At 37.0% G+C, this 26,996-nt stretch overlaps 1 protein-coding gene and 4 non-coding genes across 8 annotated transcripts; all 5 read left to right on the forward strand.

Annotated features, from left to right (window-relative positions):
* Positions 1-611: 611 nt before the first annotated feature.
* Positions 612-26,996, forward strand: NOP58 (NOP58 ribonucleoprotein). 4 transcript variants are annotated; one of them, XM_004262840.4, is made up of 15 exons: positions 613-884; positions 6,126-6,202; positions 8,007-8,059; positions 11,425-11,546; positions 13,618-13,754; positions 15,346-15,410; positions 16,381-16,515; positions 17,669-17,814; positions 18,434-18,560; positions 20,213-20,376; positions 21,251-21,385; positions 21,638-21,699; positions 23,629-23,762; positions 26,141-26,301; positions 26,692-26,996. In XM_004262840.4, exons 1-15 carry the CDS (start codon positions 840-842, stop codon positions 26,740-26,742), a joined length of 1,614 nt encoding a protein of 537 aa, XP_004262888.1. In that variant the 5' UTR covers positions 613-839; the 3' UTR covers positions 26,743-26,996. The 4 variants fall into 4 exon arrangements, with proteins under 4 accessions (XP_033285708.1, XP_004262888.1, XP_033285714.1 ...); XM_033429823.2 differs by lacking the exon at positions 613-884 and adding an exon at positions 8,263-8,382 and having other exon boundaries at positions 6,124-6,202; XM_033429817.2 differs by lacking the exon at positions 8,007-8,059 and having other exon boundaries at positions 612-884.
* LOC117201910 (small nucleolar RNA SNORD70) lies at positions 7,362-7,450 on the forward strand. Its single transcript, XR_004484056.1, has one exon. It is a non-coding gene; the product is annotated as a small nucleolar RNA SNORD70 (small nucleolar RNA).
* Positions 8,157-8,243, forward strand: LOC117201908 (small nucleolar RNA SNORD70). The gene has a single exon (XR_004484052.1). It is a non-coding gene; the product is annotated as a small nucleolar RNA SNORD70 (small nucleolar RNA).
* Positions 17,868-17,953, forward strand: LOC117201920 (small nucleolar RNA SNORD11B). Its single transcript, XR_004484065.1, has one exon. It is a non-coding gene; the product is annotated as a small nucleolar RNA SNORD11B (small nucleolar RNA).
* LOC117201914 (small nucleolar RNA SNORD11) lies at positions 18,718-18,800 on the forward strand. Its single transcript, XR_004484059.1, has one exon. It is a non-coding gene; the product is annotated as a small nucleolar RNA SNORD11 (small nucleolar RNA).

The following is a 26,996-nucleotide window of genomic DNA, read 5'->3' on the forward strand; positions in this document are numbered from 1 at the left end:
GTTGCAACTGAATGTTTACAAGCAATCTGCATACAGGGCCTGGGAAGTGGGGAAGGAAATTTTACTCCTATTGGAAGCCAGACTTGTGGAATAACTGAGGTATTTAAATCAGTCATTGAGACTGAAAAGACCCAAATTACACTAAAACAAGGAAACAAAGTCTAAATGCAGACGAGAGTCCTTGAAGCAAAAACGGGAAAGGTCTACATATATTTGGACGACATCTATGGTAAAAATCAGTTTGGCCAGAGAGAAGAGAACGGCTACGAGTGTTCGCAAAAACAGTGAGTCATGGTGAGGTCATTCTGATGACTTCAAAGCAGGGAGATCGGGGGGGGGGGTAAATTCTAGCGGCTAGCATTTCCCAAATTCCAAATGCTTAAGGAAAACAGATGAGACAGCTTCGCATTTCTCTCAAGTTAAAATACATCATATATGTGAGTTTAAAACAATTTAAAAAGCGCGATGGATTTCGCTTTCAGATTTCCGCGAGCCTAATCGTGTAAAATCACATTCTTCCCTAAGAACTCTCGCGATATTTTCGTGGTCCTCTGCGGCGGGAACAAAACGGAAGCCAAGGCGCACTATGCGGCACGTCATCTGGCGGAAGTGAGGTCGTAACCCAGAAGCCATGGAGAAGGAGAAACGCGTTCACGCGTTCTGGTTGTAGTGGAGTGTGGAACGTTTAGGCAACGTGATCTGGTTCTTTGCGGGAAGGTGGGCGCTCTGGTGCTTGGCCAGCCGCGGCGTTGCGGGCCTTTGGGGGCCGCAGATTTGGTCTTTTTTCACTGATATAAGAGCTCGGCGGCGGGCGCGCAGTTCCCTGACCCGTCCTCACCATGTTGGTGCTGTTTGAAACGTCCGTCGGCTACGCCATCTTTAAGGTAGGTGGGAGATTGAGCCGTTGGAAGGGGAAGGCAGGTGTTGGGCAGGAGAGGAGACGGAAAGACGTAAGGAGAGAACGACGGTGCTCAGGATCGCGTGGGTGCCTTTTGTGTCCCCCTGCTGTGAAAGGAAGGGGGAAGGCTTTGGGCCTGGGAGGCGCATATTTCGGTGAACACGTGGCCGCGCCGTTTGGGGCTCTGGGTTCAGTAAGAGGATTTGGCCCGGTTAGGGAGGTGGACAGGAGCCGTATTCGAATTTTACAGGTTATGATAAGGAGTATGGGTTTTGTTCTGAGAGTTTTGAGGAATGATTGGAAGGTTTTAACAGAGGACTGACCTCACCTAACTTTGTCTTTTAATGCACTTGTTTTGCTCTGTGCAGAATAGATTACGAGGGATGGGGTGCAAGAACGGAAGGAGGATATTTTTGCATTAATCTAGACGAGATGAAGTTGCTTGGGTTAAGGCTGGCATGGAGGGAAGGAAATATCAGGAGAAAATTAGAAGGTAGAACTGACGGGATTGGCTGGTTGAAGAATGCGAGGTTTGGGTTTAAGTAAGTGGGTTTGTGGTGGTAGGGAAGGGAAGAGAAGGTTTAGGAATTTGGGGGCTGGGAATGGGGAGGATACTAAAGAGTTGCAGTTTGGGTTGTGTGAAGCTTTCGATGTCTGTTAGACGTGGAGATACAGTGGTCATTTCAAATTTGAAGCCCAGGGGGGAAATCTGAGCTGGATATAACCAACCTGAGTTTTGGGTTTTTTAATAGGGAAAGTTTGAAATTAACTTCAAGTTCATCAGCAAGGAAATAACTGAGCAATGGGACATTCGTGTAATAGGGTGCTGTTGAGATGATAGGAAGCATCAGGTAAATTGAGTTCTATCTACGTATCGGACTCTTGGGTTCAACGAATATAGCAACGAAAAACAAATTTTTCATATATACTGACAAGTCAAAAAATGCTAGGTAAACTATATATAGTGTGATTCTAGTTATAAATCAAACACCTGTGTGGTACGGGTGCAGAGAGTTGGAAGGGTACATACCAAAATGTTTATTTGAGAAAGGTTTTCATTTTATTTTCCAAGTTTCTCTTTGACATTTGAAAATATACTTCTATTTGCATGTTACATTAAATACTTGTTATTTTTAAGAAAACCAATGAGATAATTAAAAACCGAAAGCTGATTTTGCTTCTTTTTCCTCTCATTAGAGTTGTCTGAGATTGTAGTATTAGCAATTTTAAGGGACTTTATAAAAGGCTTTGGAGCCCGGAAATGGGTCTGTTAGACTTTCCCCAGCTTTTTGCAGTCTTTTCTAAATTATTATTATTTTTGTTTAATATTTATTTATTTGGTTGCAGCGGGTCTTAGTTACAGCAGGCACGCTCCTTAGTTGCGGCTCTCAGGCTCCTTAGTTGTGTCATGTGAACTCTTGGTTGCAGAATGCATGTGGGATCTAGTTCCCTGACCAGGGATTGGACCCCGGCCCCCTGCATTGGGAGTGCAGAGCCTTAACCACTGCGCCACCAGGAAGGTCCCTCTAAATTCTTAGAGTTCTGCACATGCCCCCAAATTCTTAGCCAGAGTAGTCTGTCATATTTTGAATCAGCATCTGTGGATGAATTTCATCCAAATTGATGTTACGTATACTGTCCTGACCTGGATGCTAAGAGGGGAGGGGTGACTTTGCACTGTCCAGTGGTTGCTTCTAACAGTGGGGAGGAGTCGGTTTAGCAATTGTATGGTTTCTAGACCTGGGTCATAAAGTATAAAGTCATATGATTTATTGATTTCTACTAATAAAGAGTATTCTCCATAAAAATATGTCTTGAGTATTCTGTTGCAGTTTTTAATGTTTATCTGCAAGTTACTGTTCAACATTGTTAAAAATTGTGGTTTATGGTTTATGTAACCTAATATTAGAGAAATGACTAAAGGCTTAAATATATTGAAATATTGCTTCATTTATAAATATTTGGAGTTAGCAGCTGTTATTGATTCTTCCTGAATAAAATAGGCATACAGAGTATTCCGGAATTAGTGATGGTTGCACAAGTTTGTGAAAATTACTGAAAAGTAAATTTTACACCTTAAAGGGGTGAATATCATAGTACGTGAAGTATCTATGTGTGTGGAGATACGCAATACAAGGTTATTAGCTCCCTTTCCCGTAATCTTTCAAAATGCTGGGGTATAAAATTACCTTGGTTGCATAAAATTCATGCTTGAATAAGAATGCTTTAAGAAAGTTTTTCATACTTTTTTTAATCTCAGTTCACAGTGAGGAATACATTTTATATCATGACCCAGTATATGCATATCCATATATACACAGTGATTCAAAACGCATTTAAAACTTTCCAGAAAATGTTGCTTGTTAATAAAGTTATATATAAATGCAGAGACAATACCTGAAAAGAACTATTATTATTATTTGTAGAATATTGCAGAAACTCAAGCCTGTGTCCCTTATGTCACATGGCACACAGAGTAAGACTAGACATTCTTCAGTCTTACTCATCCCAGACATTTTGTAGCTGTGCTTCCCAGTATGGTAGCCACTAGCCACATACAGCTATTTAGCATTTGAAATGTAGCTAGTAAGCTGTGGAGATGAATTTTAATTTTAATTCATTTAAATTCTTAGTAGTCATGTTGTACAGTGCTGCTGTGTAGCATAGTGTTGTGTGTTCCTTTATTTCTCAAGGGCTCGAGGAAGAGCTTGTTATGTGAATACCAAAGTTCCTATATAACATGATTACTAAGCAATAAGTTTTTCCAGCTTTATTGGGTATAACTTACATACTATATAACTCACTTTTTGTAAATGTAAATAGGTACATATAGTACTTATTATAGTAAAACTAGCAAACAATATAACAGTGGTGCTAAAGATTTTAGTGGTGACAATAGCTAAATTATTCATTCCATCTTAATCCAAAATGATAAAACTTAAAATGGATTTACATATTAATGTTTCAGATTTCCTTGTCTGAAAATGAATGATTAAAAATTTGAGATAGATGTGTAACAGAAAATGTAGCAATTATTTCTAATTCTGTTTTTGTTCAGACTTTATTAGTAATGTTCTTTTCAGTATGTTATGCACGACTGGGAACATAAAGTAGCCAAGGTTTTGTTTGCCATAACAAAGTCCTTGGAGACCTTTCAGTGGTCATGAATTAACATTTCATTACATTTCCTTTGTTGCTTTAACTTGAAATAATATCTCTTTAATATGCCAATTTTGTTATCCAAATGTTATCTTCAAATATACTTGCTTTTCAACTAGAAAAAAATGTGAATTTTACTCATGAGTCATATCCCCTATTTGGTACGTATCCTGTCAACAATCATTGAACTTTAGGTATGGTTAACTGCATACTGAGTAAACTACTACTAAAAATCACTACTATTCTGTGAATTTCCTTTAACAAAAAAATACCTTTGAATTAAAGTTTCAGTGCATTCATGAGATTTGATGGAATGTCTTTGTGTTCTAAAGTTTTCATGATATACAAAATAGAACTGTTAGTGGTTTGTAATTTTTTAATACAAAACCGCGTGCTTTGCAATTGTTTACTGCTTCATTACTGTGATTCCTGTTTTTCCAGTTCTGTAAATATATTTGATTCAGCTGTGTGTGGGATTAAATTTAAACAACACAATAAATCCTTAAAGTCATCTTGCCACTCTCATCTGACAGAAAATACAGGTGTTGTGCAAAATCGTATTTCTTCATGTTTCATCATGGAAATATGTACTAGGCTATAACTGGGTAATAAGTCTTACCATGTAAATATTCTGTGGTACTGTGGATTTGGTGAAATGTGGCTTGTCGGTAAAGTATAATTTTTAGTTGATCAGCAGCCTTTTTCCACAAGATATGTATAATATCTATAATACTATATTTCATCAAGTATAATACACTGTTATTTTACACTGCTAGTTAAACTGACCTGCCATCAATTGTAAGACATCCCAATTTCAAGGATGTTAAATATGGGGGGAAATGGATTTTAGGATTGATCCTACCCTAGCTTATACTTGGGCAGCTGATTTATCACACAGTATTGGTGAGGGTGTAGGAAAAGAAGAACTTTTATTCACTCTTGATTTAAGTGAAAGTAATAGAAGCTTTTGAAGGCATTTTGATAATACATATGTCAACATGTGTTTCTTATATGATCATTTAACTCCACTTCCAATAATTTGTCCTAAGAAATACAACATGTATACATACAAAACTATGTATATTTATGAATAAGGGCATAAATGATGGTATATTCATGCAATGCGATTCTTGTTAAAACCTAGAATTATGTCCACAATATGTTAAGTGTTAACTGTATAGCACGATTCCTAAAAGCACGCATTAATAAAATGCAGCATAGACAGTCAAAAAGTCTTGAAGAATATATACCTAAATGTTAATGGCTGTGTTTCATAGATAAAAGTACCCCTTTTTTCCCTTGACATGTTAAAATTTCTTACATAAGGATGTGTCTTAGAACTAATGGTATCTTAGTTTTAGAGAAATCCGTAATTCTTGTCAGGATGTTCATAGCAATAAATAACAATTTTTTTTAAGTATTTATTTATTTATTTTTGGCTACATGGGGTCTTCGTTGCTGGGCACAGGCCTTCTCTAGTCGCGGCAAGCGGGAGCTACTCTTCGTTGCTGTGCGGGGGCTTCCCACTGCAGTGGCTTCTCGTTGTGGAGCATGGGCTCTAGGCACGCGGGCTTCAGTAGTTGTGGCGCGCTGACTCTAGAGCGCAGGCTCAGTAGTTGTGGCTCAGGGGCTTAGTTGCTCCACGGCATGTGGGATCTTCCCAGACCAGGGCTTGAACCTGTGTCCCCTGCATTGGCAGGCGGATTCTTAACCACTGCGCCACCAGGAAAGTCCCTAAAGAACAAATTTTATTCCGTAGAAAGTAGGCAAATAAATTCTTTTGATCTGTGAATATGACAGGCTTTGTGAAGGGGTTAGGGAGCTCCTTAAAAATAGAAAGTTTTAAACAAATACCCAGCTAGATCTAAACTCCATCCAGTTACTCATTGGGCTTCTTGATTTATTAGTTTGACCAAAAATTTATGCAGGGTAAGAAAACTGGTTATTTCAGAGAGAAAAATAGCTCCCACCACCCTCATTTTGCATGTACAATTGTACTTGAAGGGTATAGCTGTATATGCCTAAGCTGTGCAATTTAAAGAAAATTATTTTAAATATTTATTTACAGGTTTTGAATGAAAAGAAACTTCAAGAGGTTGATAGTTTGTGGAAAGAATTTGAAACTCCAGAGAAAGCAAATAAAATGTAAGTCATCTTGAAACTAAGAACTTAGCAGTTAACATTTAGAGGTTTTTGTTTTTGTTTGTTTTGTGTGTTTGTACCCCCCCCTTCATGTAATATATCCATAACTTTTTGTTTTGAACTCATTTCAGGAATAATATTGGTATGAGCCCAATTATTAGATTCCTTATTTGGAGCATAGGCCATCTCAGCTAATTTGTATTAATTGCAGATGAGGTTGGACAGCACCCAAAAAAACACTATTTTTGTAAGATATTTGAAAGCATAAATTGATTGTGAATTAAGTATAAATTTCTGTTTAAAGTAATAACTGTCAAAAGCATGGGCTGCTAATTGATTTAACTTATAATTTCTCTAAGTTAGTGATATTTAGGTGTTTTTGAACTTAATTCATAGTTTATTTATTCTTTATGACCTGTATTTCCTAACTCCCTCCCTAACTTCTTTATGACCTGTATTTCCTAACTAGCTAGTAAATACTGGAAAGGCGTACCTTTGTTCCCCAAGGTCTCTGGACAGGAATATAGAATATAACCTTGATGCCCATTCTAAGAAAGGAGTGGTGGGAGAGAGAGCTGGCTTTTCCTCAAGGTAGAGTCAAGAAGGCTATTTCACCATCTGTGAATCACCCTGTGAAATATCCTATTTGGTGAGTGTGGTCCTAGGAAGGAGCCGACTGATCTCTTGATTATGTCCTTGGATGCCAAAGGGCATTTCATAATTCATCTGTTCGTGCTAATAAAAACTCACTAGAATAGAAGGAAACTACTCAAGCTTGCTAAAGAGTGTTGAACCCCAAGAGATGTCATACTAAATAATTAGGAAAACATGGTATACTGGAAAACCATGCTTCAGAGTAATATGTATAACGTGATTGCATTTTGCAAGTGTTGCTGTACACCTATATATGCATTTATGCAAATATACAGAGATATGAACAAATGCCACTTCAGATGAGTGGAAATGGGGTTAGGTGGGATAAGGTGAAATAATTGCTTTTTTCTTACCTCTTTCTATTGTTAAGTGTGCATTTAAGGTACCACCAGGGTGTTCCCTGACGAGGTGAGAAAACCTTGCTTAAGATAACATTATTTTAGACACAGTGGAAGACTAGTTTTCCTTTTTAAAGGGCTATATGCTTTAGTTTTCTGAGTTAACTTGATTCATTGTTGTCGATGATGTATCCTTTTTGGACCTGAATTTACGTGATCTAACTCAAATATTCGTCACTACCACTGAGACAACAATGGATTAACTGTATGTGTTTGTTTTGATATAAAATAATGTTGCCCTGCACATAAGTGAGTAGGGAGGAAGGGGGTAAAGTAAGGGTAACAGGAATTAGATCTAACAATTAGTTATTTTTTAATGGAACCTGTACTGGATGCGCAAATCAATGTCATGAGATTTCTGACGTAAGAGGGACCCTTACACCTTTTCTTAAGCCACTTCTGTGCTGTATAGTAAAAGGCATTTGTGTCTAACTTTAAGCAGCAGAGGTTATGTTGAAGCTTCAACATCTTTCCTGTCGTTTAGATGTGGCAGCAAACGTCTTTTCTGTTGTTCCAAGTTTCCTTCAAAACCTACAACCTCTAATAGTTCAGACATTACTAGCCTGACATTTAGAGAAACTGGTCATTTTATTGGTCATTTTAGAAGAATATCTAACTTTACACCAATGCCCAATGGCAGGAAAGTTTTTTATTGGTGTATGCTTTGGAAACAGTCCAACACCTCTTCTCCTAAATATGTGGCTTTTGCACAATCAGTGTGCCCCCATAACATTTTTTTTTTCCCTTAATTCTAGAGTAAAGCTGAAACATTTTGAGAAATTTCAGGATACAGCAGAGGCATTGGCAGGTAAAGTCAAAGACTGGCTCTTTTGGTTTTTTTAGATATTGGTGATTTGTCATCCTCATTACAAGATTGTTTGCTTCAGTTGCCTGAGTTAACCCTATTCAATGTTGTCAATGATGCATTCTTTTTGGAACTGAATTTAAGTGATCTAACTCAAATTCGTCACTACCACTGAGACAACATTGAGTTAGCTTTTTTCACTATAGGGCTGGTTTTTTCCCTACATGTGATGAGAGGTGAGAAGTGGTTAAGTTGATCTCCCTGTGGAAACCAACAGCATAATGCTGAAGCACAATTCAGTAAAAGCTGTTCTACAAGGGATCAAGGTAATGTGGTCAAGTACACTGCTCTCTGATCATTTTAATCCAAGGGTAAAGTTGAGAATAGCCAGGATTTAGAGTTGGAATAATAATAAAACAGCTCTCCAGGTATATACATTTTTAGTTTAAGAAAGCACAGTATTATTAGAAGATTTAAGAAAACTAGTAGAGGGGTGTGTGTGTGTGTGTGTGTGTGTGGTGTTTGTTTTGTTTATTACACAAACTACAGAAATGCATAAGAGTTTACCTGAAGGGGGCATGATTTTTTTATGATTTAGAAGAATGGATGGCTGTTATATCCTTCAGCTAGTCCTAGGGATGAGACAACAGACATGAGTAGGGTTTACTAACTAGGCTTGGCTTCAGTAGGCACTTGGTCTCATAATGTTCTTTTAATGCTAGGGAAAACAAGATCAGATATAAAACTCTAATCATGAATTTTCAGTTGCTTAAATTCTGTATCTCAGATCAGCCAACTACTTAGTGGTATAATTTGAAAATGAAGGACCATAAGGAAGAGTGTGGCTTAAAATTAAGCCATAAGATTCATTTGACTGAACCAAGTAATTTTGTTCACCAGCCACAGGAGAAGGGTATAGTTCTCTTATATAGTGAAAATTAAGAATCTTATTAAATATGTTGGAATATTAATGGGCCACCCCAACCTTGGCAGAGGGGTGAGCTGAAGGAGGAGCCAACGAGGCCAATTTTCAAATTTTTAAAAATAGTTCTAGGGCTGCACACATCCAGTAATTGAAGTCTTATAGAGCCATAAAGCATAAATATGGTAATTTTTGCCTGGAAAATTTTTAAAAGATAGTTCTGTATATTACAGCTTTAAAAATAAATATGGGTAGAATTTTGGTAATATCCCAGGCAAGATTGTGTTAGCTATTCTCCAACTCTGGGGAGCATTATTCATATAGATTGATTTGACTAGCTCCTCTTGGAGTTGGAAAGTGCTGCAGCTCTGATCTCAAGTGGCCCTTTTGGGAGGGGGCAGGTATTCCTTAAAATAATGTAAGATAAATGGAGAAAATAGCATGCTGGGTAAGAATTTAAAGTCAACCCCACACACACTCAATCTAAATTCCATGAGGGCAGAGACTGTGTTGTTCACCATCAAATCCCTAGCACAAAAATATTTTTGGGTAAATGAATGAAGGTAGTGAGCTCTGTCAGGAATCTAGTCATAGAAATCTACAATGCCTTTTCCCATCAGTTTTCACCAGAAAGTTGAACATCATCTTATTATTATTAAGAGAACAGAGTCCTTCCTGAAAATTAACTTCCCTCTCCCAGTTATAAGGCAGTTTTGACATGACAGAACTAGAACTAAGTGGTTGTAGATGTCAGGGAATACATTTAAAACCTGTAGCCTAGGGCTTCCCTGGTGGTGCAGTGGTTGAGAGTCCGCCTGCCGATGCAGGGGACACGGGTTCGTGCCCCAGTCCAGGAAGATCCCACGTGCTGAGGAGTGGCTGGGTCCGTGAGCCATGGCCGCTGAGCCTGCACGTCTGGAGCCTGTGCTCCACGGCGGGAGAGGCCACAACGGTGAGAGGCCCGCGTACCGCAAAAAAAAAAAAAAAACCTGTAGCCTAAGAATGAGTCCAGAGTGTGTCAACTTATAGTGGTCTCAGTAGCTAAAATGTGCCATTTGCATAGCAAGGTTTATTTTTACTCTTGGTTAGACTTGTAAGTTTCACATCTTACAAACAGCCACAGTAAAGTTTGGAGCCAGCCTAAATTTGGATGAAGGGGGAAGACTGCTGAGGGATGCTGAATAGTGGCTAATAGAGAAGAGGAGAGATTCAGCTTCCCCTTATCCCTGTCACCATCTCTGTATACCATCTTTTTAAAATACATATAATGAAGAGTGATTAACAGGGAAGTTAAATGTTTGTGAATGTTAGAGTGGATCTAGAGTAGAAATTTTTTTACTTTTAAGAAATCTTAAAGGAGAACACTAGGTTAAAGTGTGAGTAAATGATAGGAAAGATTGAGAGCTAGAAGCAGGACATTGAATAAAATATTTTAAGTAGAAAAGATTAAACACTTGTAAGGAAAATACAGTTATTAGAGAAATGTATATTAGAAAGGAGTCAGTGTTTTACAATTAAATTGTTAGAACTCAACAAAAGTAGCTTGAATCTTAGCTTCTTAGAGTGTAGAGACCTCTTTAAGATCTGTGTGGTTTTTGTCCTCACCTTTCATCTTCCAGATAGCAGATGAAATGCACTTGAAATTCAAATGATTGGGAATTTGAATTCCCAAGGAGGAAAGAGCAAGTACCTGGCTGATTAAGCACAAACTGCTGCCTGACCTTAGAAATTGTGACAGACTTCCTGCCAGGCATACTTTAAGTTCAGCCAAAACCCAGACAACTAGAAGAGGTATTAGTATTAATTAGTCCATATGGGTCTAAAGGATCTAAGTATAGGTCTAAAGAAGGGTGAGAGTTACAAAGTAGCACATTTAGAGCTTGCCAGAAATGAAAACAGCCTCCAACTCAAATTGGCTGCCTTCAGTAGTAAGTTCTCAATCGCTGGAGGTTTATAATTTAGAGGCCTGTTGACACATCTGGATCAAGGATTAGCAAAAGTAAGACCTCCACTCGGACATACTTAAACTGTGGCAGAACCTTCAAAATGAATACACTCCTTTTTACCGGTCTTGACACGGTTTTTATGGTATTTCACAATCAGGCCAGTCGGTCTATAGTGACACAGGAGAGTGAATCAGTTTATCATTCCAAAACAGATTGTTTCTAACAACTTACAATTCTGAGTTCAGAAGGATTGTGTGACCATAGAGAAAGGAATGCTGGATCTGGTTTAACTCCTGGTTCTGGAGTGGAAATGAGGGTGGGAAGATCAGATGAGATTGTGAAATGTGTAACGTTTATCATTTCACTTCAGAAGTAATATTAAATTCAGCTCTTCTGAAAATAAGTGGGTTTTTTTCCTTTATTTATAAAATTTAAATAAAATCTTAAGCTCTTACGGTTAAAGTTTTGAGTTAACTCTTTTGTTTTTCTTCCTAAAAAAGCATTCACAGCTCTGATGGAGGGCAAAATCAATAAGCAGCTGAAGAAAGTTCTGAAGAAAATAGTTAAAGAAGCCCATGAACCCCTGGCTGTAGCTGATGCTAAACTAGGAGGCGTCATAAAGGTAGAGTTATAATTTCCTTTTATGCCTGCTGATCAGAGCTCACCGTACAGCATGAAGACTACAAAGCCTAGCCTTTGCAGTGAGTTGTTTATCATAAGTTCTCAGATTTGAATACTTGATCTTTTTCCTCTACGCTACATAATAATTGGTTTCCAATATGATTATCAAAACTAAGGTTATATAAGTGATGCCCCAAAATGATAACACTTTATGTATATCCTGGCATATTTTTGTTTAGTGACATTTTTTTCCCTTTCATCATAAATCACATTTCTTTTTTATTGTATGTGTTTATTAGAAAACTTTAGTAGGAAGTAGAATTGCTAAGGTTAAACATAAAGTGAGAATGGAAAGAAAGGCTGGATATGTAGGCTCCCAAACATGCAAGGCAGAAAATTTTAGAGGCCAGTTGCGATACTTTGTATGTATGTATGTATTTTTGGCTGCATTGGGTCTTTGTTGCTGCGAGCCGGGGCTACTCTTCGTTGCAGTGCATGGGCTTCTCATTGCGGTGGCTTCTCTTGTTGAGGAACACAGGCTCTTGGCGCGTGGGCTTTAGTAGCTGGAGCACGCAGGCTCAGTTGCGATGCACGGGCTTAGTTGCTCTGTGGCATGTGGGATCTTCCTGGACCAGGGCTCGAACCTGTGTGCCCTGCTTTGGCAGGCAGATTCTTAACCACTGCACCACCAGGGAAATCCCAGTTGCGATACTTTGATTTTCAATAGTTACAGTAGGTATTACAGTGCAACTTCATGAACATACCTCTCATTCTTTTTCTTTTTTCTTTTTTTTCTTTTTTTCTCTGGTACACCGGCCTCTCACTGTTGTGGCCTCTGCCGTTGCGGAGCACAGGCCCCGGACGCGCAGGCTCAGCGGCCATGGCTCACGGGCCTAGCCGCTCCGCGGCATGTGGGATCTTCCCGGACCGGGGCACAAACCCATGTCCCCTGCATCGGCAGGTGGACTCTCAACCACTGCGCCACCAGGGAAGCCCTTTTTTTTTTTTTTTTTTTTAATTGAAGTATAGTTGATTTACAGTCCTCTCATTCTTGAAGTAAGGATCAATTCTAGGTGTTTGGAGGTAGGAAAGTGCTGAAGAGATTAGAGGGGTTTTTTTTATTTTGAGGTAGGATTGTGAATTAAATAAGATTGTTAGGATAGATTATTTCTAATACCGTCAGGTAATTAAGTTTTCAGTGATATCAATTTCTATCTTCATCCTTTGAAGTGCGCACAAGTCTTAGTTTATATTTTTCTGTTAAAACGTTAAATTTTAGCATAATAAGCATACAGAAAGGCACATGGGACAGCAAATTGCTGGCTGGTGGGATTATGAATATCTTTAATTTTTTCTTCTCAGTTCCTCCTTTTGAAAAACTTAAACACTGGTTGTCTCTTGTATGCATACTAAATATTTGTTTCTTTAAATGTGATGCAACATACACAATTTTGCATGCTTGTCATTTGCATTTGATGCAATAGAACTGTAAATTTGTATAGAGTTAGCAAATACACTGCAAAGTGAAAAAAATGAAGGCGTCCAGAACAGATTCATCCTGTTTGCCTGGGGTGTGTAAAAATTTAAATTTTATAAAGATTTATGTATATGTGTACACATATACGTTAACATTAGTATAGATTTGGAAGTACTTCAGGGATCCTAACAGTAGGGAAAGGACCTAAGGCCAGAACTTGTGCTTTTCATTCAGTCCCCTTCCCTATAGTACTATTGATTAAAATCTTCTGTATGTATTACCTTTATAATTTTTATAAGAGGCTAAATAATGTAAGGTAGTAAAAGATCCCTCAAACCAACAAAAAGAACAAAATTACTAGGTTAAATTGTATTTATTTATGGCTTTGATTCATGTAGACAGGCTGCCTTTCTGGAAGCTTATACCAATTTTGACCTCTACCAATAGTATATTCAAGTGTTCTTCCCACAAACACGAGAAACTGCTTTTATGAAACTGAGAAATGTATACATTTAAATCAATGGTATTTTAGTATTTAAATAATTTTAGGAAAAGTTTAGTTCTTTATTTGATACAAATGTTCTTGTTCTTATAGGAAAAGCTGAATCTCAGTTGTATCCATAGTCCTCTTGTTAACGAACTTATGAGGGGAATCCGTTCACAGATGGATGGATTAATCCCTGGGGTAGAACCACGTGAAATGGCAGCCATGTGTCTTGGGTTGGCACACAGGTGAGATTTACTGGAAAATAGTCTTATTATTTTTATTTAATAAACAGTTATATAGCACAGTTCAAGGTATGTTACAAATACTATCTTAATCCTCAAGAATCTTATGAGGAAGGTAGTAATAGTATCCTCATTTAACAAATGAGGAAATTGATGCCCAAAGTCCATATAGCTGGTAAGTGATGAAGCCATAATTTGAACCCAGGCAGTTTGGCTCCATTGTCTGGGCTCTAAACCTGATGATAGACATTCTCTGCCTCTCTAGTATTAGATGCCACAATTCTTGGGCTTTCTTTTCTCTTTTACATCTTCTAAATCATTTGCTACCATTCCATCTACTTGCCATCTCCCTGAATTTTCTCATCTGGTAATGACCTCCTCTTCTGCGTTGTGTGTGGGGCTTGTTTTTTTGAGTTTTTTCTTGAGTTTTTATGAGGCAAAGAAAAACATTAACCTGTGATGTTTAGCCAGAGGTCCATTAGACCAGGAATTTCTGCTATACTGTGATATATATAATCCTGAAAAGCTTGGCATTCTTTGAAATTGCACTACAATAATAGGGTTTGTGAAATAAAAATAGGATTAAGGGTAAACCACTCAAAACCTAAGTATCTTTGTAACCCTAAAAAAATTAACAGTTGAAAAGACATGTTTGGGACTTCCCTGGTGGTCCAGTGGTAAAGAATGCGTCCTGCAATGCAGGGGACTCGGGTTTGATCTGTGGTCAGGGAACTAAGATCCCATGCCGCAGGGCAACTAAGCCCAGTGTGCCGCAACTAATAACCAGCACAGCCAAAAAATAAAGGACATGTTAAATTTATATTACAGAAATACTACAATAAACAAAGGTCTGGACCTTTGAACAAATAAAATATGAACATAGATTAATGAAAGGGTTAAAGCTGAGTTACAGAAATGAGCAAAATGCACAAAAGTCAGGAAAAACTTTGTAATAAACATTTCTAAGAGAGAACAAATAGCTAAACTGAGTTAGGGTCCAAGTTTAAGATTAATTGGCATTGTGCACAGCAGTAGTTCTCAATCAAGGGCAATCAGATACCCCTCAGAAGACATTTGGCAATTGGGGTGAGGCCAGGGATGTTGCTACACATCTGACAGTGCACAGAATAGACCCCACAACAAAGAATAATCAGGCCCACAGTGTTAATAGTGCAAAGATTAAGAAACCCTTATGTATAATATTGTTCCTACATGGCTTTCGTCTTTTCAGGTGTTACAGTGCTGTACTTATTTTTTTTTCCAGTGGCATAAAGCATTAAATATGCTGCAAAAATCGTATGTGAACCGGTATGGTTTGAGCTACACAGCATTATCCTATTTATCATTCATAAATTAATTCATGTTTCAGAAATGTAGGTTATAGCAGGACAGATGTATTCGTTTTCTTTTTAAATGTGTATTTTTAGATCTTAAATATTGTATTCTTATTTAGCTGATGTTTCCCATGCATGAAAAAGGTAAACAGTGTAGCTCCAGGATAGGGATTCTGGTAAAAGTCTTTTTAAGATGTTAATTAAATGCTTTTCCTAAATGCTTTTTTTTAGTGATTTATATTTTTCCCCCTTCTCCCCAGCTTGTCCCGATACAGATTGAAATTTAGTGCTGATAAAGTGGATACAATGATTGTTCAGGCAATTTGTAAGTATAGTACATGTGAGGACTAATCTGTTTGTCTCTTCGTTGTGGGTTTTTCCTACTGTTAAAATTGTATCTTTTATAATTGTTGAGGAAGAAAAGGGAGTTGAGCTAGAACTTTTAGTAAGTAAAGTAAATTGAAAAATGCAGAAAAGAAGAAAGGAAAAACTAACTATAATTTGACTAGTTGGATAATATGGATTACACTATTAATGTAAACTGATTGATTTCTCTTTTTCCATGAAAAATCATAAAACCATAAGTGGGATCTGTGTTGTGTTTTATTTTGCTTTTTTCACTTGTAGTTGTATATAATAGGTCATTCTCCCATGTCATTGGATGATTTTTGGACATCAAAGTCTTAACGATTTCCAATTTAAAAAATCCCTTTAAACAGCGATAGTATTTGTAGGTGTATATACCCAAAGAACTGGAAGCAGGTAGTCAGATACTTATGCAGCTATGTTCATAGTAGCATTATTCACAGTAGCCAAAAGGTGGAAACAACCCAAATACCCATTAACACAGATGAATGGATAAACAAAGTGTGACATATACATACAATGGAATATTATTCGTCCTTAAGAAGTTCTAATACATGTTACAGCATAGATGAATTTTAAACGTTATGCTAGGTGAAATAAGCCCCAGGCAAGAAGACAGATATTGTGTGATTCCACTTATGAGGTACTTAGAATAGGCAAATTCATAGAGACAGAGAGTAGAAGAGATTACCGGGGCTGGGGAGGTGGGGACGAGGAGTTATTATTTCATGGGTACAGAGTTTCAGTTTGGGTTGATGGAAGAGTTCTGTAAATGGATACTGGTGGTGGTTGCACAGCATTCTGAATGAATTTGAGTCACTGAAATGTACACTTGACAATGGTTAAAATGGTAAATTTATATTTCATCACAAGTTTTTTTAAAAATCCTTTTAAGTTCCTATATTCTTTTTCATTTTAATCTACTGCAGCCCTGTTAGATGACTTAGATAAAGAACTAAACAACTACATTATGCGGTGTAGAGAATGGTATGGCTGGCATTTCCCTGAATTAGGAAAAATTATTTCGGATAATTTGACATACTGCAAGTGTTTACAGAAAGTTGGTAAGTAATTTGATCCTTTAAGGCATTGAAAATAGCGATTTATTTTTATTTATTCATTTCACTGTGACTCATTTAAAACATGAGTTACAGTGGGGTTTTTTCTTTTTCTTAAACTTCCAAGATATTTTTATGTCTTACAGGTTTGGGGAGTGTAGCCATATTAATATCTGTTAGAGTTCAGGAACAAAATTAACTTTTATTTCGATGGCCTGTGCAGCAGAGAACATGGTTCTCTAATTTGGTTTTTCTCTTTTTAAAAAAAAAATATATTATTTATTTATTTATTTTTGGCTGCGTTGGGTCCTTGTTGCTGCGCAACAAGGCTTTCTTTTAGTTGCGCTGAGTGGGGGCTACTCTTTGCAGTGCTCAGGCTTCTCATTTCGGTGGCTTCTCTTGTTGCGAGCACAGGCTCTAGGCACATGGGCTTCAGTAGTTGTGGCACTTGGGCTCAGTAGTTGTGGCTTGCGGGCTCTAGAGTGCAGGCTCAGTAGTTGTGGCACACAGGCTTAGTTGCACCAAGGCATGTGGGATCTTCCCAGACCAGGGCTCGAACCCGTGTCCCCTGCATTGGCAGGCAGACTCCTAACCACTGTGCCACCAGGGAGCCCCTAATTTGGTTTTTCTGGAAATGATTTCTTATGGTTAACGTGTCTCAGTGAAATTACCATTAATAAGGACAACTGTGGACTGGGGGTATCCTGCAATATATTAATAATAATTAATATTAAAAATAGTATTGCTATCTGTACTGTGTTAAATTGTATACTATTAGTACAGCAATAGTAGTAGAAGAACGTGAGGATTGTTAATAAATATGAGTTACTTGGCTCATATTATCATATTACTACCCCTAAGAATTCATGGCCCTAGATTCAGTATAACCTTAGCTACAAATTGTCTATCACAGTATTGTAAGTCCTGTTTCATGGTGTATTTTGTTTTTTTTGTTATCTGTAGTATTTTGTAGGGAGGTGGTGGGGAGAAAAATCAAGCCTTTATATGAGGAAAGTTACTAGGTCAAACTTGTTCGCTTTTTGTTTTGTTTAGGCATCCTTTTCATTGGCTTATCTCTACTTTTTTTTTGACTGTTTGGTGGATTTTATATAATTTGTTGAAGAGTGATTCTCCCTCATCCTCTGCAAACATTCCATAGGCGATAGGAAGAATTATGCCTCGGCCACACTTTCTGAATTACTGCCAGAAGAGGTTGAAGCAGAAGTGAAAGCAGCTGCAGAGATATCTATGGGAACAGAGGTTTCAGAAGAAGATATTTGCAACATTCTGCATCTCTGCACTCAGGTAAACTATACGCATAGGGAAACTAGTTGTGGTGGTACCAGCTCTGTAATTTCTGATGGCAATGATGATTTTTTAATGTATTGCTCACCTGATAGATAAATATGAGGGTGTTCAGTCACTACCTCATCTGATGCCATCTTGATTTATACTTAGAGGGGGAGATATATACTAAAATGAAGTTAAGAGTACTGTCTAATTTATTTATATTGTTCGCATTATCTGAATAATAAATCCATTAAAAAGGCAGAGAAGTATAGCTTCAATTATTTAATTCTAACTTTTATGTTTGTAGCCTGTATTTTTTCTCCCTCTCATTTGAAGATAGCTATACGAGAATCACAGGGGATGACAGAAATGTCTAGCCCTTGGAGTTTTTTAAAATAACAGTAATATTGATTAGCATTATTTTTAGGCAGTGTATTAGCTTGTTTCCATACATTATCTTATAAGATCTTCACAACAGCCCTTTTGTAGGAAACTGAGGTAAGAAATGGTTAATTTTCCCAGGGTTGTACAACTGCTCTATGATAATTTGGGACTCCAGTGTTTTAGACATGTGAATTTTATACTATTTTTACTCTTGTCATTTATGACTTATTCATTTTGTTCCTTACACCAGGTGATTGAAATCTCCGAATATAGAACCCAGCTCTATGAATATCTGCAAAATAGAATGATGGCCATTGCACCCAACGTTACAGTCATGGTTGGTGAATTAGTTGGAGCACGGCTTATTGCTCATGCAGGTGATGATTTTAATGTAATTTGTAAACATGGGTATTGAGAGTTGAGTTGTTTTCTAGGTAGGATTTTTTTCTTCTTTTATCTTTAAACTATACTTATTAAAGTAATTCTAGGTAATAAATAGAAGTAAATGGTATATTTGTGAGGACTAAGGCCCAGGTGTTCAATGATGATTTTATTTGTACGCCTGATTTCCTTTCGGATAATGAAGGCATCTTTAGTCACTGCCTCTTCTGAGACACTTGTGATTCCTTGTCAAAAGTTTGTTATGGTTAATTAGAACAATCAGATGAATGCAGGAGGATGAAATCAGTTAGTATAGGCTTACCTCGTTTTATTGCACTTCACAAATACTGCCTTTTTAAAAAATTCAAAGTTTGTGGCAGCCCTGTGTAGAGCAAGTCCATTGGCATCATTTTTCCAACACCATTTGCTCACTTCATGTCTGTGTGCCACATTTTGGTGATTCCCACAATAATTCAAACTTTTTCCATTCTTACATTTGTTAACGTTGATCTTTGATCAGTGATCTTTGATGTCACTACTACAACTTCCTGAAGGCGAGTGTATGTTTGTTGAATTTTAAACACGTATCTAGTGGTTGAGCAACTGCATTAAAATTGATGTTTTCTAGGGAAATCCTTGGTGGTCCAGTCGTTAGGACTCCACGCTTCCACTGCTGGGGGCCCGGGTTCAATCCCTGGTCAGGGGACTAAGATACCACAAGCCGCGTGGCCAGGCCAAAAAAAAAGAGAAAGAGATTTTTTTTTTAAATTGTTTTCTGACAGAAAATCAGTGCAGCACATCTAACAAAGCATCAACTTTAATACCTAATTATTGTGCTTATATCTCCTCGTCCATATCTTTTTTTTTTTTTTGGTTGCGTTGGGTCTTCATTGCTGCCTGCGGGCTTTCTCTAGTTGCGGCGAGCAGGGGCTACTCTTTGTTGCGGTGCATGGGCTTCTCATTGCGGTGGCTTTTCTTGTGGAGCACAGGCTCTAGGCGTGCGGGCTTCAGTAGTTGTGGCGCACGGGCTTCATTGCTCCGCGGCATGTGGGATCTTCCCGGACCAGGGCTCGAACCCATGTCCCCTGCCTTGGCAGGTGGATTGTTAACCACTCTGCCACGAGGGAAGTCCTCCTCATCCATATCTTAAACGAGGGGTAAATAAAGTGTAAGAAGTTTATCACATAGATCTACTGAGATGTCCTAATACTAAATTTTCACTTTATTTATCTGTATGTTTTTTCATATCTATAGTAGTAGGATATCTGATGTCTAAAATAAATCTCAGAAAAATAGGGGCTAGATGGGGTGGTGTCTGTGAATACATGTGTTTTTATCTCTCCCATGGTATGCTAATGAAATGTGAAATAGTAATACCATCTCTTCAGGCAAATAAGTAAAATTGAACAAGTAACCTTCAACTTGTCATAGACATTTATCACAGACCTCTGCTTGTGGTGTTAATGGATGAATCACAAATGCTGAGACATCAGGAATTTGGGGTAATTCCAGACTATAGAATCCTGTATTATATCAGATTTTTATTTACTCTGATGGCTATAATATTAAGACTATAGGTCTTTTTAATATATGGAACTTTCAAATACTTGCAAGTACATTCCTGGTAACTACTTCTTTTCTTTTGAAGGTTCTCTTTTGAATTTGGCCAAACATGCAGCTTCTACAGTTCAGATTCTTGGAGCAGAAAAGGCACTCTTCAGAGCCCTCAAGTCTAGACGAGATACCCCTAAGTATGGTCTCATTTATCATGCTTCACTTGTAGGCCAGACAAGTCCCAAACACAAAGGAAAGGTCAGTTACACTTTTCCTGGAGTAGGCCTTTTTTTCCTCCAAACCATTTTCCTCCTACTGTTTCTTTTTCATCAAATAGAGAGTGGTGAATTCTTTAAATAAACCCTTATGTACACTGAAAGAAAAGATTAGAAGAAAGTGTTATTGCTTGCTGTTACTATTTTTCTAGACTCCACCCATTGGTGGGGACAGGGAAGGCACATCAAAAGTTTTCTGTGTGGCAGGAAACCAATTTAACATCAATATTTATGACCCTTAAAAAAATAATAGCATACACTGTGCTAACACTTGATAGGACTTTAGTGAATCCTCTTAATAGCCCTATGAGTTGTAGGTGTCTATTTTACAGAGGAGGAAACTGAGGCTTAAAGTACTTTCAAGCTTTTTACAGGATACATAGTTTAACAGGAATTGAAATGTTATAAAATTCAGAGCAGAGTGATGAGAGAGATAAAGGGTTCAGTAAAATAAAATGTTAGTTAAGCTTGTGGGGGCTGGGGGCTATACTTAATCTGGATGATCCCATGATGTAGGACTAATGTCACATAGTAGAAACTAAAGGAAGATGGAAGAATGGTTTGAGCTAGTTTTAGACATAAGCTACTACAATATCTTTTCATCCAACAAAATAATGGTGGTTGTGTATATAACCAGTTAGCCATCATACTGTGGCAAAGATTCAAATAGAAGATAAGTGGCTTGAGTTGTATCGTTTACAATACTTTTGTAACTCCTGATTTTTCAAAAATCCTAGAGTGAATTGTAGAGTCAATGATTCATCTGTAGTGTTCTCATGAATAAATTATTGAGAGAATTTTTTATATCTCATCTTGGAGTATAGTTTGAATGCCTCTAACTTCAAGTTCTCTATTAGATTTCTCGGATGCTGGCAGCCAAAACTGCTTTGGCCATCCGGTATGATGCTTTTGGTGAAGATTCCAGTTCTGCGATGGGAGTTGAGAACAGAGCCAAATTAGAGGCCAGGTTGAGAACCTTGGAAGATAGAGGGGTAAGAATCACACCCTGCATATTGCAGAAGTGTTACCTGTCAAAAGTTAATAAACCATGAGTAGTTTATGTACTTTTTCATTTCATTTGCTAACCAGTTTTACTCTTATGATACATTTTAGTATGTCTAATATATTCTTTTTCTGCCTGCTGTTAACAGTTTACCTAATATATACTAAGAATTGACATACTACCATATATATTATAAAGAGATTATGCCTTAGAAAACTATTAATGATTTTTCTTTTCTTAGATACGGAAAATAAGTGGAACAGGAAAGGCATTAGCAAAAGCAGAAAAGTATGAACATAAAAGGTGAGTGAGTACATTTGGGAGAGCATGAATGAACAATTTTTGCTTATTTAAATGTTAATTGTTGACAGTTTTTTTGTTGTTGTTTAAAACAACTAAGTATCCCAATTTATTTCTTTGCCATTTACAGTTTTCCATATTCACGTCTAGGTGTTTTTTTTTGGTTTTTGGTTTTTGGGGTTTTTTTGCGGTATGCGGGCCTCTCACTGTTGTGGCCTCTCGCGTTGTGGAGCACAGGCTCCGGATGCGCAGGCTCAGCGGCCATGGCTCACAGGCCCAGCTGCTCCGCGGCATGTGGGATCCTCCCAGACCGGGGCACGAACCTGTGTTCCCTGCATTGGCAGGCGGACTCTCAACCACTGTGCCACCAGGCAAGCCCCACGTCTAGTTTTTAATCATATACACATTTTTACGTTGTTGCAATAAGTACACATAATATATTTGTTTTGGCCTTTTTCCTTAATATTTAATTTACTCATTTCCAGATATTGATAATAAATATTTTTCCTTCATAGTTCCTATATAGTATAACATTTATCGAAACCAAAGTCCATTCAGAGTTAAGCCACAGGGAAACCTGTTTTTTTTAAAAAAAGAGTCAAAAGACAAAGGAAAAGTCTAAAAGTGGCTAAGAGGCATGATAAGTATTCAGACCTCACTATGAAATTACAAAAGATACTTGTGGGGAGAGGTGTTTTTGTTACTATTTGAGATAATGTTCAATACTGATGAGGTTGCAATGATAGAAATAGAATGTGGAAAAGAGATTGACGGTATATGTCAGCCTTAAAAACATTTCTAGTCATTAATCCATAAACTGTGCTTTTAGGACTTCTTACAGTCCTTCAGTAAAATCTTATAAGTGGGCAGGGAAAGCAATATAGTAACATCTCATTATAAATATGTATTTAGATATATGTTTTAGTATACACATTCATAAAAATTGTTTTCCTTTATTCTGGAAAGAAACCAAATGTATTCAGTTACAGGCATTAATTAACATTTACTTTTATATTGTGAATTTTCTAAGATCTCTACAATGAACATGTATTTTGTAATTTTTAAAGCTTAATTTGTTGTGTTTAGTTGAAAAAAATGTGGATCTTTGTTTTGGGGCTTTGTTTTTGTCTTTCTTTTTTTTTTTTACAGAAAGTCAGAAGTTTAATAACACATATATCTGGGAGAGATCCAGGAGAACCTAGTCACTACTTTGTTTCTTAAATTATAAATGTTTTTAACCTATAAAAGTTAACAGCCATGAGCCTGTAAGATAGCTTAATAGAACATTCCTTAGCTTGTTTTGAACAATGTTTTAATGTTCCCATGCCATTATGCTTATGACTTTAAACACATGTGCTTAAAGCACCAATTATGAGGTTTAGTTCACATTTTTGGCACGCAGTACTTTAATTTTTTTCTACTTTGTTAGAACAAAAGCAAACATTTGGGTTTCAAGGAATCTTTATCCATATATATCCCTTCTTGTTCCTCTGCCGCTTGGAATCTTGTGATGGAGTATTCTGTATTAAATTTGATTTAGGGTTTTTGTTTTGTTTTTCATTGAATTGCCCAGTGTTCTAAAACTCGAATTGGTTCAGTTTTTACTTTCTAGTGTAATCATTTGGTATAAAGAGATTTCCTCCATTTTTTCCCCTATGCTGATTGACTATTTTTCTATACTATAGTCACTACATTGATTACTAAAACAATTCATTTAGCTCACCACTTCTCTTGAAGTGTGAAGTGTGACCTACTGTTGACACCTCTTTACCTTTTGGAGACTTTTTCATAAACTGCCCTAAAGCCACTAAAATGAAACAGCATTGTATGTTTGTGTAAGTATTACCTAATGACGTTTCCTTTTAAATCTCTTTAGAATTATTTGATTACTGATATTTGTAGGGATTTTATAAAATTCTATGGCTCTTTCAGTGAAGTGAAGACTTACGATCCTTCTGGTGACTCAACACTGCCAACCTATTCTAAAAAACGCAAGATTGAACAGGTAGACAAAGAGGATGAAGTGGTTGAAAAGAAGGCCAAAAAAGCCAAGGTTAAAATTAAAGGTTAGTTTGAATTTTTTTTAATGTCATTTATACTCTTATTCCTTAAGAAGTACAGACTTCATAAATCTTGGGAAAGTACATACCATTGAACTTTATTGCGAAACCATCCATATTGAAAGCTAATGGTCTTTTAATAAACCATCGTGTTCTCTGGGAATAGTTAGGATATTGTTAAATTTATCATGTTTCATAGAGGAATGTGAGAAGTGCCTCTTTGAATATGTAGGATTATACTAAGTGTACTAAAACTTTAGTTTCTACCATGTGAACTATTTTGAGAATCAGCTTAAAATGGAAAAAAAAGGTATGTGGTTTCTAAATTAGTTGTTGAAATATTTCTGTTATATATATAGTAGAACACAATTGATGCAGCACTACTTTTCGTCATTGTTTCTGTTACATGGAAAGGACTAGAGTAGTAACTGGGTAGCCTGCCAACAGAGTGATAATATTTAATAGGTGCTCACCAGTGAACTAGGCTCTCTTGCAAAGTTGATAACTGAGCTCCCCCATTTATTAGCTGCACCTGTGTTGAGTTGCCTACCAGCTGGTCTAGCAAGAAAGGCATTAAAGCAATGACTGATACAATTTTTGGTTTCTAAGTAGCTTAGTGGTCAAAAGTACTATCAGCAAATGTGGACTCCTGCTCTGGGTGAAGAAAATATAAACAAGTTATTTATTTAAGTGATTCTATTTCCTTACTGAACAATAAGGAGATCCCTAAACCCATCAGTAACATTTGAAACACTCAACTCCAGATTTGTATCTTTACTCATATATTCATTAAGCTTTTCAAACTTAACATTCCTGGACCCTTACCACTCCCAACCTGTGGCTCCATAATATTCTCCATCTTAGAAATGGCAGTTCTAGTTGCTTTGGCCTTTAACACTGACTCTTTTTATAACCCAAGTCTATTTTGGCAGGAAATCCTCTTAATTCTACTTTTTTTTAAAAAAAAGGAAAAAAATTTTTTTGTTTGGTTACGCCACATCTTAGTTGTGGCAGGTGGGCTCCTTAGTTGTGGCATGCGAACTCTTAGTTGCGGCACACATGTGGGATCTAGTTCCCCAACCAGGGATCAAACCCAAGCCCCTCTGCATTGGGAGCGCAGAGTCTTAACAACTGTGCCACCAGGGAAGTCCCTTAATTCTACTTTGGAAGTGTATCTAGAACTGAACCACTTATACCCATCTCTGTTATTCTTAATGTAGTAGCTACAGTGGCACCCCCATTAGCTCTCTGACCTAATTCTACTCCTTGCTCACTCTGCTCCAGCCACATTGGATTCCTTGCTCTTCCATGAACCTGCCAACCCCCCTTCTTTCCTAAAATAACCTTAGCATTTGCTCTTCTCTTTACCTGAATATTTTCCCTCAATATAGGTGCATAATTCACTCCCTTCACTCTTTTATTTTATTTTTATTTCTTTTTAATTCCTTGGCCACACGTCATGTGGGATCCTAGTTCCTCTACCAGGGTTTGAACCCCCGCCCCCTGCAGTGGAAGCATGGAGTCTTAACCACTGGACCGCCAGGGAAGTCCCCTCCCTTCCCTCTTTTAGGTATCTGCCTGACTATCCTGTCTAAAATGTCCACATGTATTGCCCTCCTCAGTGTTCCTCTTCTTTATCCTTAGGACTGTTTACTATGTAAAATATTTTATAGCATATCTTTTTTTCTTTTTTTGGTCTCCATTCTACTACTAAAGTAAAAGATTCATAAAAGCAGGAATTTTTGTCTGTGTTGTACCTTGCTGTATCTCTAGTTGTCTAGAACAAGCCCTGGCGTATAGTAGGTACTAAGTAAGTATTTGATCAGTGAATTTCTAATGATAGCAACCAGTTATTAAGTCCTCATTCTAATGTGCCAAGCATTCATGCTAAGCATTTTGCATAAATTTTCATGTGTTAAATCATTAAATCCTAGAAATTGTCCAGTGAGATAGACATGACTAAATTTTATAAGGATGAGGAAGTTGAGTTTATAAAGGTTATTAAATGACTTACTCAGGGTTTCAACAGGTTGGATAAACCCAAGTCTCCTAACTCCAAACTCTTATTAATCATTTCTAATATAATTGACTAGTCTTCCCAAAAAAGTGGGTTTGGTAATCAGATGATTTGTTTTAATCCTGATCTCTCTATATAGCTACATGATCATGCGAAATTTACTTCTCTGAGTTTTCTATCATTTATAAAGTTAGTAGTAGCATACTAGGTAGATATTTGAAGGACCTTTGCAATTATAAAATTATGTAATAAACATTGGATAGTTGACCTGAATGACAGGAAAAAACTAAGACTCTCAAAGGGGTTTTGAGGGAGAGAAGTCTGATACAATGTTAATTGTAGTATCTTTACACTTAACCTTATTCAGTTGAAGAAGAGGAGGAAGTAGTAGAAGTAGAAGAAGATGTAGTAGAAGTGGTGGAAGAACAGGAGACATCTGTGAAGAAAAAGAAGAAAAAGGACAAAAAGAAACACATTAAAGAAGAACCGCTTTCTGAAGAAGAACCATGCACCAGCACAGCAATTGCTGTATGTTTGTTTTTAATTACCAATACTTTATTGACATGGGCAGGGTTTCTATATTTTATTCTACTCTGTATATTAGAAATGAACAGGTAGTTTTTAAAAAATGGTTTCATTGATGAGGAAGTACAACAACATTGTTGTGTTTATATTATAAAGGGCCATTTCCTAAACCTAGAACCTTATTGCAAAATGGGTTTTGTTTAAGGGTGGAAGAGAACATCATTTGGTACAGGTGATAAAGGTGGTTTTATATTTTTAGATTTTAGTCTTTGCTCCAAACTTGTTTTCCAGGGAAATAGAATAGACCTAATTTGCTTTTTATGAGGAAAAGCTGTTTTTAATCACTCATACATTTACAGGTCTTTCAAAAGCATTCTTGTTGGTTCTTTTCAGAGTCCAGAGAAAAAGAAGAAAAAGAAAAAAAAAAGAGTTAATGAGGACTAATGGAAGGAACCATTCTTTCAAAGATTTCTTAATTGAATCACCTGGATACATCATGTTTAAGATTCAGTCAGAAATACACCAGAGATGCTCTCTAAAATAATCAATGGGAGGTTGGATGAAACAAAATGATTAATCATCAATAGCATTTCATACCTATTTGTGTCTCAACATCACATCAACTGTGTTAATTTTATTATATCATTATTTCTTAGAACATTTGTTATACAAATAAAAATATTTTCTTTGTATTTTAA

Source organism: Orcinus orca, chromosome 7 (genome assembly GCF_937001465.1).
Source record: "Orcinus orca chromosome 7, mOrcOrc1.1, whole genome shotgun sequence".
In the NCBI taxonomy this organism is placed as follows: domain Eukaryota; kingdom Metazoa; phylum Chordata; class Mammalia; order Artiodactyla; family Delphinidae; genus Orcinus; species Orcinus orca.

Bases quoted from the DNA above. Each gene is read 5' to 3' on its own strand.
- NOP58 (XM_004262840.4), top strand. From the start codon at position 840: ATGTTGGTGCTGTTTGAAACGTCCGTCGGCTACGCCATCTTTAAG. The intron at 13,755-15,345 runs GTGAGATTTACT...CCTTCTCCCCAG, and splicing joins TGTCTTGGGTTGGCACACAG to CTTGTCCCGATACAGATTGA. The intron at 26,302-26,691 runs GTATGTTTGTTT...GGTTCTTTTCAG, and splicing joins GCACCAGCACAGCAATTGCT to AGTCCAGAGAAAAAGAAGAA.